Source organism: Oncorhynchus kisutch, linkage group LG5, assembly GCF_002021735.2.
Source record: "Oncorhynchus kisutch isolate 150728-3 linkage group LG5, Okis_V2, whole genome shotgun sequence".
Taxonomy (NCBI): Eukaryota; Metazoa; Chordata; class Actinopteri; order Salmoniformes; family Salmonidae; genus Oncorhynchus; species Oncorhynchus kisutch.
The window spans coordinates 56,105,572-56,126,184 of NC_034178.2; the positions used below are offsets into that span (position 1 = coordinate 56,105,572).

The 20,613-nt window shown below is 43.2% G+C and overlaps 1 protein-coding gene across 15 annotated transcripts in view; it reads right to left on the bottom strand.

The window, feature by feature from the left end:
• Positions 1-17,542, bottom strand: part of LOC109891290 (calcium-dependent secretion activator 1) — a 146,535-nt gene extending 128,993 nt beyond the window's left edge. For 13 of the 15 annotated variants that reach the window (XM_031825460.1, XM_031825454.1, XM_031825457.1 and 10 more), the window contains exon 1: positions 16,910-17,508. In XM_031825460.1, coding sequence (XP_031681320.1) covers positions 16,910-17,257 — 348 coding nt within the window. In that variant the 5' untranslated portion in view covers positions 17,258-17,508. Of the gene's footprint in view, positions 1-16,909 lie in introns of all 15 variants that reach the window. The other 2 variants (XM_031825461.1, XM_031825447.1) reach the window with 1 other exon arrangement.
• Positions 17,543-20,613: the final 3,071 nt, after the last annotated feature.

A 20,613-nucleotide genomic window follows, 5' to 3' on the forward strand; every position in this document is an offset into this window, starting at 1 on the left:
CCCATTATACTTCTGGGAGGGGAGGTTGGAAGAATGGGAGAAGGGGAGGAAGGAAAGGAGAGGCAGAAGTGTATGTGGGCTTGGAGTGGAGGAGGGGTAGAGTTCCAGATATAGCTCATGAGCTCATGCCCCTCTGCCTCTGTCTCTCTACTGGGACAAGACCATTCACTGTCCAATCACTCCTCTTCTCTGCCTCTCTACTGGGACAAAACCATTCACTGTCCAATCACTCCTCTTCTCTGTCTCTCTACTGGGACAAGACCATTCACTGTCCAATCACTCCTCTTCTCTGTCTCTCTACTGGGACAAGACCATTCACTGTCCAATCACTCCTCTTCTCTGTCTCTCTACTGGGACAAGACCATTCACTGTCCAATCACTCCTCTTCTCTGTCTCTCTACTGGGACAAGACCATTCACTGTCCAATCACTCCTCTTCTCTGTCTCTCTACTAGGACAAGACCATTCACTGTCCAATCACTCTTCTTCTCTGTCTCTCCAAATCCCTCTCCTCCTTCAATCCACTTCTCCACCCTGGGTTTCATCCCATTGCTCCAGTGAGCCTTAGACCTCATTTTAGGAAACAACAAGCAGATGTATGTCCCTGAAGATATCTGTCAAGCCATGCATGGGAGGACACTCAAATCAGTACTTCAATACCTGACCACACTGTAGGCTATATATTTAATGTCTCTCCAAGCTCACTAAAACCACAGCTCACAGCCTAGGCTTTAGCTCAGTGGACCAAAACAGTCATGCAGTAGGCATGAGTGTCACACTAGCTCAGTAAAACCATAGCTACAGTTGAAGTCTGAAGTTTACATACACCTTAGCCAAATACAATTGAATTCCTGACATTTAATCCAAGTAAAAATTCCCTGTCTTAGGTCAGTTAGGATCACCACTTTATTTTAAGAATGTGAAATGTCCGAATAACAGTAGAGAGAATGATTTATTTCAGATTTAATTTATTTCATCACATTCCCAGTGAGTCAGGAGTTTACATACACTCAATTAGTATTTGGTAGCAATGCTTTTAAATTGTTTAACTTGGGTCAAACGTTTCGGGTAGCCTTCCACAAGCTTCCCACAATAAGTTGGGTGAATTTTTGCCCATTCCTCCTGACAGAGCTGCTGTAACTGAGTCAGGTTTGTAGGCCTCCTTGCTCGCACACACTTTTTCAGTTCTGCCCACAAATGGGATTGAGGGGATTGAGGTCAGGGCTTTGTGATGGCCACTCCAATACCTTGACTTTGTTGTCCTTAAGCTATTTTGCCACACCTTTAAGTATGCTTGGGGTCATTGTCCATTTGGAAGACCCATTTGTGACCAAGCTTTAACTTCCTTAGTGATGTCTTGAGAAGTTGCTTCAATATGTCCACGTAATTTCCTCCTCGTGATGCCATCTATTTTTTGAAGTGCACCAGTCCCTCCTGCAGCAAAGCACCTCAACAACATGATACTGCCACCCCCGTGCTTCACAGTTGGGATGGTGTTCTTCGGCTTGCAAGTCTCCCCCTTTTTCCTTCAAACATAATGATGGTCATTATGGCCAAACAGTTCTATTTTTGCTTCGTCAGACCAGATGACATTTCTCCAAAAAGTACGATCTTTGTCCCCTTGTGCAGTTGCAAACCGTTGTCTGGCATTTTTTATGGCGGGTTTAGAGCAGTGGCTTCTTCCTTGCTGAGCGGCCTTTCAGGTTATGTCAATATAGGACTCGTTTTACTGTGGATCTAGATAATTTTGTACCTGTTTCTGTACCAGCATCTTCACAGGGTCCTTTGCTGTTGTTCTGGGATTGATTTGCACATTTTGCACCAAAGTACGTTCATCTCTAGGAGACAGAATGCATCTCCTTCCTGAGCAGTATGACGGCTGCGTGGTCCCATGGTGTATATACTTGCGTACTATTGTTTTTTACAGATGGACGTGGTACCTTCAGGTATTTGGAAATTGCTCCCAAGGATGAACCAGACTTGTGGAGGTCTACAATTTTTTTTAGGTCTTGGCTGATTTCTTTTGATTTCCCCATGATGTCAAGCAAAAAGGCACTGAGTTTGAAGGTAGGCCTTCAAATACATCCACCGGTACACCTCCAATTGACTCAAATGATGTCAGTTAGCCTATCAAAAGCTTCTAAAGCAATGACATCATTTTCTGGAATTGTACAAGCTGTTTAAAGGAACAGTCAATTTCGTGTATGTAAACTTCTGACCCACTGGAATTGAGATACAGTAGGTAATAAATTAAATAATCTGTCTGTAAACAATTGTTGGGAAAATGACTTGTGACATGCACAAAGTAGATGCCCTAACCGACTTGCCAAAACTACAGTTTGTTAATAAGAAATTTGTGGAGTGGTTGAAAAACTAGTTTTAATGATTCCAACCTAAGCGTATGTAAACCTCTGACTTCAACTGTACATATATTCTTCAACAGGACAGCCTAAGAAGTCTTGTGTTGTGCATTGCTTTATATGTGCTTTCCAGAGCCTCTCCAGTTTCCTATTTCTATTGGTATCTATCCTAGTTTGTTCTTTATTTGTGCTTTCCAGAGCCTCTCCAGTTTCCTATTTCTATTGGTATCTATCCTAGTTTGTTCTTTATATGTGCTTTCCAGAGCCTCTCCAGTTTCCTATTTCTATTGGTATCTATCCTAGTTTGTTCTTTATTTGTGCTTTCCAGAGCCTCTCCAGTTTCCTATTTCTATTGGTATCTATCCTAGTTTGTTCTTTATATGTGCTTTCCAGAGCCTCTCCAGTTTCCTATTTCTATTGGTATCTATCCTAGTTTGTTCTTTATTTGTGCTTTCCAGAGCCTCTCCAGTTTCCTATTTCTATTGGTATCTATCCTAGTTTGTTCTTTATATGTGCTTTCCAGAGCCTCTCCAGTTTCCTATTTCTATTGGTATCTATCCTAGTTTGTTCTTTATATGTGCTTTCCAGAGCCTCTCCAGTTTCCTATTTCTATTGGTATCTATCCTAGTTTGTTCTTTATATGTGCTTTCCTTTCCAGCTCACTGAGGCTGCGTTTACACAGGCAGCTCAATTCTGATCTTTTAACCAATTGGACTGCCTGTGTAAACGCAGCCTGAGAGCCAGTCCAGTATTACTCTCTAAGGTCTGTATTCTAGTAGGGGTAAACCCAAACTGTAGGTGTGGGTGGGTTCCCATTACTCTTAGCACTAATTGAGCTGTCTGTTAGATAAGAGGTGTTAGTGTACAAACTTTAATGGGCTCAGTGGAACCACATAAAAAGAGCACAGGTTTACTACTAATTAACAAGGTACAGTTACCCTATTGTCATGACTAATGGCTGCCAGATTTAGGCCTGTTATAAAACAGCTGAGAGCAGCAGGAGCAGAGGAACCATGGCACATCATAGCTAATATCAATGCAGACATGCAGACATACGCATCCTTTTATCTATTGTACTTATGTATTTATTTTTTGTACAAATTACATTCTATACTGATACCAATAATGTATAGATAATGTAATGTATTATAAACTGGGTGGCTCAAGCCCTGAATTCTGATTGGCTGAGAGCCATGGTATATCAGACTGTATACCACAGGTATGACAAAACATTTATTTGTACTGCTCTAATTACATTGTTAAGCAGTTTATAATAGCAATAAGGCACCTCGGGGGCTTTTGGCTAAGAGCTGTGTTGTGCATAAGAACGGTCCTTAGCCATGGTATATTGGCCATATACCACACCTCTTCGGGCCTTATTGCTTAATTATAGATCATGTAATGTATTATAGATGATGACTAAGGAAGTAGTACCATACCATGTTTGACTATGATAGTTTTTAGTGTCTCAAAACTGTACTTGAGTGTTCCACAATGCATTTTATATTGTCTGTCATGGCTAAACATAGACATGCTAATGCATTTGTTTCATTTAAAAATAAAGGTGAAATATATATATATATATATATTTCACCTTTATTTAACCAGTTAGGCTAGTTGAGAACAAGTTCTCATTTACAACTGCAACCTGGCCAAGATAAAGCAAAACAATTTGACACATACAACAACACAGAGTTACACATGGAATAAACAAACATACAGTCAATAATACAGTAGAAAAAAAGTACATATGCAGTGTGTGCAAATAAGGTAAGATAATGGAGGTAAGGCAATAAAATAGGCCATAGTGGCGAGGTAATTACGATACAGTGATTAAACACTGGAATGGTAGATGTGCAGAAGATGAATGCATAAGTAGAGATACTGGGGTGCAAAGGAGCAAAAATAAATATATGAATACAGTATGGGGATGAGGTAGTTGGATGGGCTATTTACAGATGGGCTACGAACAGGTGCAGTGATCTGTGAGCTGCTCTGAAGTTAGTGAGCTGTGCTTGAAGTTAGTGAAGGAGATAAGAGTCTCCAGCTTCAGGGATTTTTGCAGTTCGTCCCAGTCATTGGCAGCAGAGAACTGGAAGTAAAGGCGGCCAAATGAGGAATTGGCTTTGGGGCTGACCAGTGAAATATACCTGCCGGAGTTCGTGCTGCGGGAGGGTGCTGCTATGGTGACCAATGAACTGAGATAAGGCGGGGCTTTACCTAGCAAAGACTTGTAGATGACCTAGAGCCAGTGGGTTTGGCGACGAGTATGAAGTGAGGGCCAGCCAACGAGAGGGTACAGGTTGCAGTGGTGGGTAGTATATGGGGCTTTGGCGACAAAACAGATGGCACTGTGATAGACTGCATCCAATTTGTTGAGTAGAGTGCTGGGGGCTATTTTGTAAATGACATTGCCAAAGTCGAAGATCGGTGGGATAGTCAATTTTACGAGTGTATGTTTGGCAGCATGAGTGAAGGATGCTTTGTTTGCGAAATAGGAAGCAGATTCTAGATTTAATTTTGGATTGGAGATGCTTAATGTGGGTCTGAAAGGAGAGTTTACAGTCTAAACAGACACCTAGGTATTTGTAGATGTCCACATATTCTAGGTCAGAACCTTCCAGAGTAGTGATGCTGGACGGGCGGGCAGACAGGTGTGGGCAGAGATCGGTTGAAGAGCATGCATTTAGTTTTACTTGCATTTAAGAGCAGTTGGAGGCCATGGAAGGAGAGTTGTATGGCATTGAAGCTCGTCTGGAGGTTAGTTAGCACAGTGTCCAAAGAAGGGCAAGAAGTATACAGAATGGTGTCGTCTGCTTAGAGGTGGATCAGAGAATCACCAGCAGCAAGAGCGACATCATGGATGTATACAGAGAAGAGAGTCAGCCCAAGAATTGAACCCTGTGGCATCCCCATAGAGACTGCCAGAGGTCCAGACAACAGGCCCTCCGATTTGACACACTGAACTCTATCAGAGAAGTAGTTGGTGAACCAGGCGAGGCAGTCATTTGAGAAACCAAGGCTGTTGAGTGTGGTGATTGACAGAGTCAAAAGCCTTGGCCAGGCCGATGAATACAGCTGCACAGTAATGTCTCTTATCGATGGCAGTTATGATATCGTTTAGGACCTTGAGCGTGGCTGAGGTGCACCCATGACCAGCTCGGAAGCCAGATTGCATAGCGGAGAAGGTAGGTGGGATTCGAAATGGTCGGTGATCTGTTTGTTAACTTGGTTTTCAAAGACATTAGAAAGGCAGGGTAGGATAGATATAGGTCTGTAGCAGTTTGGGTCTAGAGATGACCGCGGCAGCTTTTCCAATCTTTGGGGATCTCAGACGTTGAACAGACTAGCAATAGGGGTTTCAAAATATTTGGCAGATACTTTTAGAAAGAGAGGGTCCAGATTGTCAAACCCGGCTGATTTGGAGGGGTCCAGATTTTGCAGCTCTTTCAGAACATCAGCTATCTGGATTTGGGTGAAGGAGAAATGGGGAGGCTTGGGCGAGTTGCTGTGGGGGGTACAGGGCAGTTGACCGGGGGAGGGGTAGCCAGGTGGAAAGCAAGGCCAGCCGTAGAAAAATGCTTATTGAAATTCTCAATTATCGCAGATTTATTGGTGGTTACAGTGTTTCCTAGCCTGGGCAGTTGGAAGGAGGTGCTCTTATTCTCCATGCACTTTACAGTGGTCCCAGATTTTTTTGAGGTTGTGCTACAGGAAGCTTATTTCTGTTTGAAAAGCTTTCCTAACTGCGTGTGTATATTGGTTACTACCTTCCCTGAAATGTTGCATATCACAGGGGCAATTTGATGCTAATGCAGTATGCCACAGGATGTTTTTGTTCTGGTCAAGGGCAGTCAGGTCTAGAGTGAACCAAGGGCTATATCTGTTCCTGGTTCAAAAGTTTTTGAATAGGGCATGCTTATTTAAGATGGTGAGGAAGGCACTTTAAAAGAATAACCAGGCATCCTTTACTGATGGGATGAGGTCAATATCATTCCAGGATACCCGGGCCAGGTCGATTAGAAAGGCCTGCGCGCTGAAGTGTTTTAGGGAACGTTTGACAGTGATGAGGGGTGGTCGTTTAACCGCAGACCCATTACGGATGCAAGCAATGAGGCAGTGATCGCTGAGATCTTGGTTGAAAACAGCAGAGGTGTATTTGGAGGGCAAGTTGGTTAGGATGACATCTATAAGGGTGCCCGTGTTTACAGATTTGGGATTTTACGTGTTTTATTCCTACAGTCATGGAATGACCATCCCTTATTCAATGTTACTAGTCCTTCACTATCATCTTGCAGGCCTGTGATGTTTACCTTGTAAGAGCTGAATCACCCAACCACAGTTCATATGTTCCTGGAGAGGGGTTTATTGATTGGATCTGATTGGAAAAAAGGTATGTGGCCTGTTCCTTTTCAGCTTGGTGTCTTAATCAATTAATGAATCAATAATCCTTCATCATCTGATCACACACAGAGTATTTCCAGCTGTGTAATCATTAGCTGCTGTCCAACTGTGGCATGACCAGGATTCAGTTTCTGGTTAATCTCACGACAGGAACTTGCAGGTCCATTGTGGTATCATGCTACTATCACCCAGAACCGGGAATTGTATCTTTCTTTCTTTTTTTTTTACACCCTGTTATGGTTTTATAGGATCTCATTCTTTCCTGTCATGTTCTTCCAGCATCTTAGTATGTACAGTGCATTCAGAAAGTGTTCAGACCCCTTGACTTTTTCACATTTTGTTATGTTACAGCCTTATTCTAAAATGGATTCAATAAATACCTCATAATGACAAACGCTAAAACCGGTTTTTAGACATTTTTGCAAATTCATGAAATATAAAAAACAGAAATAACTTATTTACATAAGCATTCAGACCCTTTGCTATGAGATTCGAATTTGAGCTCAGGTGCATCCTGTTTCCATTGATCATCCTTGAGCTGGTTCTACAACTTGATTGTTCACCTGTAGTAAATTCAATTGATTGGACATGATTTGGAAAAGCACACACCTGTCTATATAAGGTCCCAGAGTTGACCGCGCATGCCAGAGCAAAAAATTAAGCCATGAGGTCAAAGGAATTGTCCATAGAGCTCCAGACAGGATTGTGTCGAGGCCCAGCTCTGAAGAAGGGTACGAAACAATTTCTTCAGCATTGAACGTTCCGAAGAACACAGTGGCCTCCATCATTCTTAAATGGAAGAACTTTGGAAAAACCAAGACTCTTCCTAGACCGGCCCACGTGGCCAAACTGAGCAATCGGGGGAGATGGGCCTTGGTCAGGGAGGTGACCAAGAACCCAAAAGTTCCTCTGTGGAGATGAGAACCTTCCAGAAGGGCAACCATCTCTGCAGCACTCTACCAATCAGGCCTTTATGGTAGAATGGCCAGACGGAAGCCACTCCTCAGTAAAAGGCACATGACAGCCCGCATGGAGTTTGCCAAAAGGCACCTAAAGGACTCAAACCATGAGAAACAAGATTCTCTGGTCTGATGAAACCAAGATTGAACTCTTTGGCCTGAATGCGAAGTGTCACATCTGTAGGAAACCTGACACCATCCCTAAGCATGGTGGGGGCAGCATCATGCTGTGGGGATGTTTTTCAGTGGCAGGGGCGCGCAGGACCTCAGACTGGGGCAAAGTCTTAAGAACACAGCCAAGACAATGCAGGAAGGGCTTCGGGACAAGTCTCTGAATGTCCATGAGTGGCACAGCCTGACCCCGAACATCTCTGGAGAGACCTGAAAGTACAGTAGCTGTGCAGCAACGCTCCCCATCCAACCTGACAGAGGTTGAGAGGATCTGCAGAGAAGAATGGGAAAAACTCCCCAAATAAAGGTGTGCCAAGCTTGTAGCGTCATAACCAAGACTCGATTGCTACCAAAGGTCTCCAACAAAATCCTGAGTAAAGGGACTGAATGCTTATGTAAATGTTATATTCAGTGTTTTAATTAATACATTTGCAAAACTTTCTAAAAACCTGTTTTTGCTTTGTCATTATGGGGTATTGTGTGTAGATTGATGAGGGGGGGGGGAAACGATTTAATACATTTTAGAATGCTTTAACGTAACAATGTGGAAAAAGTCAAGGGGTCTGAATCCTTTCCGAATGCACAGTAATAAGGGAGACTAATGGCAGGACAATTTTGACTATCAGTAAGCCAACTGAAGGCCTCTACCCATCAAACCTAAATAATGCAGTCCAAGTGACCAATACAGTATCGGAAGCTAGGCTTGAAAAATGTAAACTTTTCCAAACTTCCCAGGTCTGCCAGAAATCCTGGTTGGAACCTTCCCAAAATCAGGAGCAAATTTTTGGGAAAGTTACCAGAATCTTGTAGCCCTAGCAGCTACCTAATCTCACCACTAGGTTGTTTAAAGGACTGGCCTATCCTGTCATTCCTGGAAACCATCTCTTTACAGGATGTCAAGCCATGAGACCTGGAGTTGTTGCTAGGAAGACCAAATGGCACTATATTCTGTATGTAATGCACTACTTTTGGCTAGATTTTTGGCCAGGACCAATAGGGTTATTTTAAAATGTAGGTGAGACATTCTTCTACTTCATGATGCTACTTTGTTGTCAGAGTGGACTGCGGAGCTCTCGACTCGGGCTGGGTGCATCAGATCAAGATTTAGACAGACTACTCCAGACACTATTGCGTTCCAAATGGCCCGCTATTCCCTACATAGTGCAGTACTTTTGACCATGGCCTATAGGGCTCAAGTCAGAAGTTTTGCACCACAATATATAGTGCATAGTGTACCATTTGGGATGCCAGTCCTACTCTCCTTGAAGATTGGTGTTGCTGGCCTGCATTTAATTCTAGGAAAATGATCTCTCCCCTTTGCATTCCTCTCCCATTCATGGATCTTAGGCAAGTACATAGTTTCTGTCATATTGCTTTCCCCTACCCAGTCTTGTCAGATCTGTGAAGGGGAGTGAACAAGAGGATATGAAGGGAGGGAACCTCTTGAAATTAAATGCACCCCTCCATGGCTATTTAAAAGCATACTGCACTACCTACCGCCACCTGTTTCCTTCCTATCCCTGCTTTGATATATCACCACGGTCTGACCCTGGCTTTCATGTGGCTAATGAGTTGGGCCGATCCACTTCACCTATCTTGTTATATTAACACAGCATTCATCCTCCAAATCCTAACCTTCCATCAGGCTCTCTCTGCGCTAAACATCTGTGTCTCAAATTCCCTATTTAGTGCACTACTTTTGACCGGAGCCCATAGGTGTATTAGTACTGAGTGTGTAGGGCGTAGTCTTTCTTTTGCTTCTTTCCATCTCGTTTCCACTTCAAACACGTAACAAAACCTCGGACAGACATGGATAAAAACCTGCACACTCTGTCCCACAATATATATTTTAACCTTTGTTTAATTAAGCAAATCAGTTAAGAACAAATTCTTATTTACAATGACAGCCTAGGAACAGTGGGTTAACTGCCTTGGAGATTCGATCTAGCAACCTTTCAGTTTCTGGCCCAAACCACTAGGCTACCTGCCACCCCAAATATCATCCAAAGTAAATTGACAAAATACAAACACTAGACATGATAATTTCCGTACTATTTCCAGAAAGAGCCATGTTGGCACCTCTTCACCAGCGTCATTTAAAAAGCCCTTGAGGACCAAACGACAAGCAGAGGATCAGAGGAGTGAAGTGCATTGCAGAAGCACGACTACTAGATTACAAGAATGCTAACTTCATCAACCTCTCAATTCGCCACTGATTTGCATCTCAATCGTGTTCATAATGAATTCATCAGGCCTGCGCTGCGTAGCTCCCTGCTCCTGTTCCCTGTTCCCAGGCAGCAGAGGAGGCGCAGATGAGAAGCAGGAGAGCAGTGATGTGGCGGTGGACCCAGCAGTTAGGGGGATTGCTTATTTCATGAAGGGTCAGTCAGAGATTTAGGTTTGAATATAGTGCAGGGAATTGGTGTTTCTCAGATGAATCATGGATAGAGGGAGGTAGGTAGAATATGGTGTGAGTAATCCACTGACATCCCTAATACCCAAACAAACTCCAGTAGAGGCATTGTAATGTCACATATGAATACAAATCTGTGTGCACAAATTCACATACACCAAATATGTACACAAGTACATGAGCCTATATGCACACACACTGACTCAAATATGTTTGGCGTTTAAGAATAGACCCAATGGCAGCACAGCAAAGCAGCAATGTTCACAATATGCCCTTTCTCCCTTTAGCTGAGAGAGAGCTTTCAGACTGAAGAAATCATTTTTCACGGGCCTCAAAAGGAAGTGACAGTCAGTTAATTGTCCCATTGTGTTGTGTCTTTCACAGGGTCACTGCACTGTACTTCAAGGAGCAACAGCCCAACTCCTTTTCCTCTACTTCTGCCTCCTCTGTCTGTCTGTCTGTCTTTCTTTCTTTCTTTCCGTACCAAGGCCTGTTTCACACTGATAGCCCAAGTCACTATGTTCTGTTGGTGTGCCAGCCCCAAGTCCTAATAACGGATTATAATGCTGCACCCTGGCTGCTCCTCTCCTCCGCTACACAGCCACACAGAAGGGCTTTCAAGTCCTTTCATTGCACAAACGCTTTCATCGTATTCTGGTGACTAATCTGGAACTATAGGAAAAAACTATAGGCTGTATATTGTTTCTAGATGTATCCACCATCGGGCAATTAGGAAGAACTTCTTACTTGAGCCATTGGTTTGATTATCAATGGGCTTCCAATGGGAAACCTTATATAACAACAATTACAAAGTATGGTCTCATGGCAATGTCATGACTATACAACCATATTTGTTTTTAGGAATAAATAATATGTAAATGGATGATGACTACTTTATAAAGGATAACATTACAGCTTTAAATGTATTTGATTGATCAGTGATCAATGTTTCTTTTTTTTAAGGAAATATCTATTTAAGTTCCACTGTAGTGCTTGGCAAGTACCTGTAATTTGAGGCCTTTCCCAATGTGCAAAATCTGGTTGAATTCAACATGGTTTCACCATCCTTTCAACACAAAATTGTATGTGATGATGTTGAATCAATGTGTCAAAACTGACAGAAAAGATTCTCTCCATGAAGGCCCAAACTCAGTCACAACAATAGATCTGTAATGAAGTTCAGGGTAACCTAATGACTTCATCTTTTAGCTAATGGTCCCAGTTGGTAGTGACATTAATGACTCACAGTCCTGAGTAGACTGGGTCAGAGTGTCCCAATATAGTGCACTAGGGCCCATAGGGCTCAATAATAGGGGTGGTATATATAGGGAATATGATGCCATTTGGGATGCTGCGATGGTTCTAATGTGTGGTTCCACTGTGGGGCTCAAAGCAACAGTAGGTAATATGGTAATGACTGGTAAATGTGTCTGTCTGGCTTTTCATTTCCCTGTCCAGAAGTTGAGACCTAACATTAATGACTTACAGTATTATCTGATTCCAACCTTTATTTCAATATGTATATCAGAAGGGCAATGATGCACATATCTAAACCCCTCTGCTCAGTGTCCAATGGATTTGCAACCTCTTTCATAGAGACAAATTGTTTGCTATACTGTTCTTGACCTCTTAAAATGTACAACTGCAGAACTTTATTCAGTATATACCTGCACACACGGGATGTAGCCTACAGCATGCTATGGCGCTGGACGCGTGTCATGTCAACAGGCCTCAGAATTGCCTGCATTCCATTATTAAAGGCAGCATCTCCACTAAAGGATTGCAGAAGACTACTGTATGTGGCTTCCATTCAATCTATACACACACTCCATTGGAACTGTGGCTTCCTATCAATCTATCCAAATACTCCATAGGATTGACATACCTGTAGATACAGTTTATACATTCATTTAAAGCACTAATGCTAAGAGTGATGGGGATGGGAGACAGTGGTGGCTGGTGGCACTTTAAATCGAAGGATGAAATCATAGTAATGGCTGGAATGGACTCAAATAAATGGAATGGCATCATTCCAAGAGATTCCCCCTCAACAAAAAAATCTAATCAGTTCAAATGTTATTTGTCACATGTGCCGAATACAACAGGTGCAGACCTTACCGTGAATTGCTTACTTCCAAGCCTTTTACTAAATGAACTAAAATTAAAATAAAAAATAAAAAATAAAAAATAAAAGAACAATACCGAGGCTATGTTCAGGGGATACCGGTACAGAGTCAATGTGCAATGTACAGGTTAGTCGAGGTAATTCAGTTAATATGTACATAGGTAGGGGTAAAGTGACTATGCATAAATAATAAACAGTGAGTGGCAGGTGGTAAGAGGGTGAATGCAAATAGTCCGGGTAGCCATTTGATTAGCTGTTGAGGAGTCTTATGGCTTGGGGGTAGAAGCTGTTAAGAAGCCTTTTGGACCTAGACTTGGCGCTCCGGTACCGCGTGCTGGGCGGTAGCAGAAATAACAGTCTATGACTAGGTTAGCTGGAGGCTTTGACCATTTTTAGGGCCTTCCTCTGACACCACCTGGTGTAGAGGTCCTGGATGGCAGGCAGCTTAGCCCCAGTGATGTACTGGGCCATATGCACTACCCTCTGTAGTGCCTTGCGGTCAGAGGCTGCGCAATTGCCGTATCAGGCAGTCTTGCAACCAGTAGGTTGCAGCTGTAGAACTTTTTGAGGATCCGAGGACCCATGCCAAATATTTTCAGTCTCCTGAGGGGGAATAGGCATTGTAGTGCACTCTTCACAACTGTCTTGGTGTGTTTGGACCATGATAGTTTGTTGATGATGTGGACACCAAGGAACTTGAAGCTCTCAACCTGCTCCACTATAGCACCGTCGATGAGAATGGGGGCATGCTCAGCCCTCCTTTTCCTGTAGTCCACGATCATCTCCTTGGTCTTGATCACATTGAGGGAGAGGTTTTTGTCCTGGGTCCGCACTGCAGGTCTCTGACCTCCTCCCTATAGACTGTCTCATCATTGTCGTTGATCAGGCCTACCACCATTGTGCCGCTGCAAACTTAATGATGGTGTTGGAGTCGTGCTTGGCCACGCAGTCATGAGTGAACAGGGAGTACAGGAGGGGAATAAGCACACACCCAATAGGGGCCCCCATGTTGAGGATTAGCTTGGCATGTGTTGTTGCCTACCCTTACCACCTGGGGGTGGCCCATCAAGCAGACAAGGATCGAGTTGCAGAGGGAGGTATTTAGTCCCAGGGTCATTAGCTTAGTGATGCGCTTTGAGGGAACTATGGTGTTGAACCCGGAGTTGTAGTCAATAAACAGCATTCTCATGTAGGTGTTCCTTTTGTCCAGGTGGGAAAGGGCAGTGTGGAGTGCAATAGAGATTATGTCATCTCTAGACCTGTTGGGGTGGTATGCAAATTGGAGTGGGACTAGGGTTTCTGGGATGAATATGTTGATGTGAACCATGACCAGCCTTTCAAAGCACTTCATGGCTATAGTCGTGAGTGCTACGGGTCAGTAGTCATTCACACAGGTTACCTTGGTGTTCTTGGGCACAGGGACTATGTTGGTGTGCTTGAAACATGAAGGTATTACAGACTCAGGGACAGATTGAAAATGTCTGTGAAGACACTTGCCGGTTGGTCAGTGCTTGCTCGGAGTATACGTCCTGGTAATTCGTCTGGCCTTGCGGCCTTGTAAATGTTGACCTGTTTAAAGGTCTTCGGCTCACATCGGCTACAGCCGGCGTGATCACACAGTTGTCAGGAAAAGCTGGTGTGCTCAAGCTTCAGTGTTGCTTTCCTCTAAGTGCGTATAGAAGTAATTTAGCTCGTCTGGTAGGCTTGTGTCACTGGGCAGCTCACGCCTGGGCTTCCCTCTGTAGTCCGTAATAGTTTGCAAGTCCTGCCACATTCAATGAGCATCGGAGCCTGTGTAGTAGGATTTAATCTTAGTCCTGTATTGACGCTTTGCCTGTTTGATAGTTCGTCGGAGTGCATAGCAGGATTTCTTATAAGCGTCTGGGTACCGCTCTTTGAAAGCGGCAGCTTTACCCTTTAGATCAGTGCGGATGTTGCTTGCAATCAATGGCTTCTGGTTGGGGTCTGTACGTAAGGTCACTGTGGGGACGATGTCATCGATGCACTTATTGATGAAGCCAGTGACTGATGTGGTATACTCCCCAATGACATCGGATTAATCCCGGAACATATTCCAGTCTGTGCTAGCAAAACAGTTCTGTAGCTTAGCATCTGCATCATCTGACCACATCCGTATTGAGTGAGTCACTGGTACTTCCTGCTTTAGTTTTTGTGTGTAAACAGGAATCAGGAGGATAGAATTATGGTCAGATATGTCAAAACGAGGGCGAGGGAGAGCTTTGTACGTGTCTCTGTCTATAGAGTAAAGGTCTGTAAAATACAGCCAACTGTATATTATTCATGTCGTTGTTCAGCAACAACTTAGTGAAACATAAGATATTACAGTTTGGTTGGTAGGATAGCCTTGAACGGAGCTCATCCAGTTTATTTTCCATTGATTGCACGTTGGCTAATAGGATGGAGGGTTACCCACTCGCCGACTAACTCTTACACCTGCGTCCCCTGTATCGGCTCATTTTCTTCATGCAAATGACGAGGATTTGGGCCTGGTCCGGTATCTGCAGTAAATCCTTTGCGTCCGACTCGTTAATAAAGAAAGTGAGTAATAGCTGTATGCAGAAGCGCTTTTTGGTCAGAAACATTAAGTACAAAATAAGTTACAAACAACGAGAAAAAAAACACAAAATAGCACAATTGGTTAGGAGCCTGTAAAACAGCAGCCATCTCCTCTGGCGCCATCAGCCTCCTCTGATGGGGGATAATAATATGTAAATGTGCTAAATACACTGCACTTTATCCCATCAGTGGGTAGGCTTACAATGCAGCGCTGTACCCATGCTGACTCCCATGAGTCATCACAGATATGAAGAACAAGCGTTCGTCTGCCATTTAATGAACAGAAATTAAGTGAGGCTTCTTCCCGAATGGCAACCTACATGTATTTCCATTATAGTGCAGTGGAAGTGCACTACTTTTGACCAGGCCTCATAGGGTGCGCTATACACTCTTACAAAAAGGGGTTCCAAAAGGGTTATTTGTCTGTCCCCATAAAATAACCCTTTTTGGTTCCAGTTAGAACCCTTTTTGGTTCCAGGAAGAACCCTTTACGGTTTCATGTAGAACACTCTGTGGAGGCTGGCAGGTAGCCTAGCAGTTAAAAGTGTTGGGCCAGTAACTGGAAGGTTGCTGGTTTGAATCCCTGAGCTGACTAGGTGAAATATATGTTCACGTGCCCTTGAGCAAGGCACTTAACCCTAATTGCTCCTGTAAGTTGCTCTGGATAAGAGCATCTGCTAAATTACGAAAATGCCCCGTGGCCGCATTCGGTCTTCAAGTAGGGCCGGAGGGCCACACTGAAAATTGGTTACCCTATATTTATTTCCTCGTAGTCAAAACTTGCGAAAGATAGTACTCTATCCATAGTTTTTGGAATTTTCGATATTCCCTGACTGTCTAGCTTTAATTTCGGTGATTATCGGTGAGCCGGAAACAGTCATGGAAACAGTATAATTGTAGATCAATTATCATTCCTACACAGTTTCGATTTGGTATTAGTCCTTTTAAAGTAGGCTATATTAAGTTCGCCCCCCCCCGAAAAAAAAATATATATATTTAGGCCATATGTTTTACACCCGTGGTTTATATTGGGACGAAATATGGGTGGCATATTGAAGGCTGAATGTATGCCTATTCACCAAACAGGGTAAGGGTTTAAATAAACCATAATTGACCCTATCTAAATAGTATGGTTCGATGGTATGTGGATCACGTGACCCAATCAAATATTGATTGACTAAATAATTTAATTTCTATTAATAAATATGTATTATGGTATAGACTGCCTGCAGTCTCCCCGCTAAAAGGAACATGTGCAGCCCTTCCAAATGTCCTCAATCTTGTCAGGACTTGGGTCTTGCTATAAGTCACCTTGGGAAAATGAATCGAGGGGTCAAGTGATGGCGCAAAAAGGCAAACATTTTATCCTACAACAGGAATAGCACGGCACACAGCTCTAGACCTCAAATGAAATCTAGTCAAATGGTGATGTCTTCAACTGCAACGACACTGCTTTATTTAGGTTATATTCAACATATTCCCTTCCGCAATATACATTTATAAATGACACCGTGCACGGATTGGACGGTTTGCCAGGCCCTGCGACTGATTACTGTGTGTGTAGAACCGTGTTTTTCTCTGCAACATCCATCTGCATGATGGTTGCCTACGTACCCATACCATAGCTGCCTGTGCTTCATATCCTCGCATTATGCATGGCTAAATTCAGCTACATTCTACATTCATATAAACAGTGTTGGAGGAAAAGGCTAATGTTTGCAAGGTATAGCCTATCAATTAGATATGATGATATTGCGTGAGGGTTTGTGGGATAGTAGGTGTATTATTAATGTAGCTTTTATCCGGCCCTGTATGACAGCATCTAGCTAATCATTGATGTGAAAAGGAGGCTATTCGTTGACATGTGGTGATTTACGTCCCCTCCACCGTGTATGGCTCACCTTCTGTTGTCGCCTAGCCATATCCGTGGGCTGTTTTGCATTGAAAGGGTAGGCGATGCACCGCATCACAAATACATATAGTTGCAGCTTCTTTTTGCGCTCCTCTTCCTCCTTCTGCAAATTGGCCTCTTCCACCTTCTCCTGTTCGCTGGCAGCAGACGGGCTCGGGCTGGTCGGGCGAGCGCTACTGCGACTGCTGCTGCTGGGCGCAAGTCCGCCGGAGCTCTCGCTCGTCCGGCTTGGAGAGATACGGGCTCCGCTCTGGGGTGCAGATGCCTCCTTGTGATGGTGTTCCTCCTCGACCATCCCACCATCCGATTCCTCCTCGCTGGATGACGGATCCAACATATCGCTGCCTAGAGAGGATGTAGCCTGGCAGAACTCCTATTTGCAGAAATTGTGAAATTGATACGAATTCGAACAATAAACTGAAATTAAACCGTTATCTGATTCAAAACGAAAGACACCCGAATTCGCTGAGCCTTTTCTTAAGGTTGCCATAAAATACGACTTATGCTTGGAGAAAGAGCTGAGATGTTGCACGCACACAGACACAGCACGGAAATCTCTTCCTGCACGGTGACTCGCCAGTCACTGCCACGGATGTGCGAGGATGCGGGAGAGAAAGGGAGGAGGGGCGCGAATGAGTGAAAGTGTCTCCTTCAATGAAAAACGCAAGCTATGTCCTCTTCCTGCCAGTTGAGCTCTAGAATTGTTGAGCGAAGTCGCGCAGGCGTAAAGAGAGGAGCTGGCCATGGTGCTGAATCTGTTCTTTGGCGCCTGCCTTTCGGTGGGTCGCGTGAAACGGGGTAAACCCGTTGACTTAGAACGAATATCCATTGTTGACCTCTGCAGTTGTTTATGTTTTGTTACAGTGTGTATAGGCGTACTGTATTCACAAATCAATTAAATTGAGGTGTAATAGGCTACATGTAAATATGTAGGGAGTGACAGTGGTAGGTTTATTACCATTACTCAGAGCATAGATCGCCAATGTATAATTACTATTAGGAATGACATACTGTAATCTACTGCCCCTGCAGATTAATAATTCCCACAAACAGTGGCGGTTCTAGCCTGTATGCCCCCCCCCCCCACACACACACACACAAAAGTACATTCATGTCTCCTTCCTGAGCGGTATGAAGGCTGGGTGGTCCCATTGTGTTTACACTTGCTCACTATTGTTTGTACAGATGAACTTGGTACCTTCAGGCGTTTGGAAATGGCTCCCACAGACTTGTGGATGTCTACAATTGTTTTTCTGAAGTCTTGGCTGATTTCTTTTGATTTTCCCATGATGTCAAGCAAAGAGGCACTAATTTTGAAGGTAGGCCTTGAATACATCTGCAGGTACACCTCCATTTGACTCAAATGATGTCAATTAGCCTATCATAAGCTTCTAAAACCATGACATAAAGTTGTTTAAAGGCACAGTCAACTTAGCGTATGTAAACTTCTGACCCACTGGAATTGTGGTAAGTGAAATAATCTGTCTGTAAACAATTGTTGGAAAACTTAATTGTGTCATACACAAAGTAGATGTCCCAACCGACTTGCCAAAACTATAGTTTGTTAACAAGAAATTTGTGGAGTGGTTGAAAAATGAGTTTTAAAACCTATCTGGGATATGTGGGACGCTAGCAAGTATTTTACACCATTTTAAAGATACATTTCTTGTAAATCCAGCCACAGTGTCCAATTTCAAATAGGCTTTACAGCGAAAGCACACCAAACAATGATGTTCGGTCAGCACCTAGTCACAGAAAACCATAAAGCCATTTTCCAGAAATAGCGATTAAATTAATCACTAACCTTTGATGATCTTCATCAGATGGCACTCACAGGACTTCATGTTACACAATAAATGTGTGTTTTGTTCAATGAAGTTGATCTTTATGTCCAAAAATCTCATTTGAAATTGGTGTGTTATGTTCAGAAATTCATTGTCTCAAACAAACATCTGGTGAAAGTGCAGAGAGCCACATCAAATTACAGAAATACTCATAATAAACATTGATAAACAATACAAGTGTTACGCATGGAATTATAGACAAACTTCCCATTAATGCAACCGCTGTGTCAAAGCACACCTTGCGATTATGTTTGGTCAGCGCCAAGTCACAGAAAAACATACAGCCATTTTCCAAAGAAGGAGAGGTGTCACAAAAGTCAGAAATAGCATTATAAATATTCACTTACCTTTGATGAGAATGCACTCCCAGGAATCCCAGTTCCACAATAAATGTTTGTTTTGTTCGATAAAGTCCATCATTTATGTCCAAATACCTCCTTTTTGTTCGCGCATTTAGTTCACAAATCCAAACTCACGAGGCGCGGGCAAGTCCAGGTGAAAGTTCAGACGAAAAATCCCAAAAGTTATATTACAGTTCGTAGAAACACGTCAAACGATGTATAGAATCAATCTTTAGGATGTTTTTATCATAAATCTCCAATAATGTTTCAACCGGACACTTACTTTGTCTTTAGAAAGGAAAAGGAACACAGCTAACTCTCACGTGAGCGCGCGAGACTGAGCTCATGGCATTCTGCCAGACACCTGGTTGAAACAGCTCTCATTCTCTCCCCCTTCACAGTAGAAGCCTGAAACAAGGTTCTAAAGACTATTGACATCTAGTGGAAGCCTTAGGAAGTGCAATATGACCCCATAGACACTGTATGTCTGATATGCAATGACTTGACAAACTACAAACCTCAGATTTCCCACTTCCTGGTTGTTTTTATTCTCAGGTTTTTGCCTGCCATATGAGTTCTGTTATACTCACAGACATCATTCAAACAGTTTTAGAAACTTCAGAGTGTTGTCTATCCACATATGCTAATTACATGCATATTCTAGATTTTGGCCCTGAGTAGCAGGCAGTTTACTCTGGGAACCTTATTATCCAAGCTACTCAATACTGCCCCCCAGTACCAAAGAAGTTAATGACTCCAACCTAAGTGTATGTTAACTTCCGACTTCCACTGTATATTCACAGTATTATGAATGAATTGTGGTTTACCTGGTAGCACTTCCTAGTGTGACTGATTGTACTATTTGCATTAGTACTGTACAATGTTAGAGGTGCACTATTTGATAGATTCCCCCACTCCCCTTACCTCGGGCTTCCAGTGGGGAGAGCTGAGATCAACCTACCCCCACCCCCTCCCCATCTCATACTCTGAGTGGGAGACCTTCCCAGGCAGTAGTTTGCCTAGCTCACAAACTAGAATCAGGGCGCTCACTCCGACAAGGTTAATTGACCCAGAGTCCCACACGGTGACATGGTATCATTGGCATGATGAGCAAATGAGCGATAGAAAACCGACAGCGCAAATGTCATCATTCCAAAATGTTTGTGTGGGCGGCCCGTGCCGCCACCTGCAAGGTGCCGCCCTGGGTGGCTGCCCATGTCACCTATACCTAAGTCCAACACTGTTCACAAATTACCATTCAGTGTTTAGAAAGTGTTCATACCCCAGTGTCAGGTGGAAAGCAGACTGAACCAGGTTTTCCCCTAGGATTTTGTCTGTGCTTATCTCCATTCCGATTCTTTTTTTTATCCTGAAACACTCCCCAGTCCTTAACGATTACAAGCATACTGATAACATGATGCAACCACCACTATGCTTGAAAACAGGGCTGCAACTTTGGTTTTTGAAGTGGGGGGGGACATAATACATATACTGCATATTTTTTATAT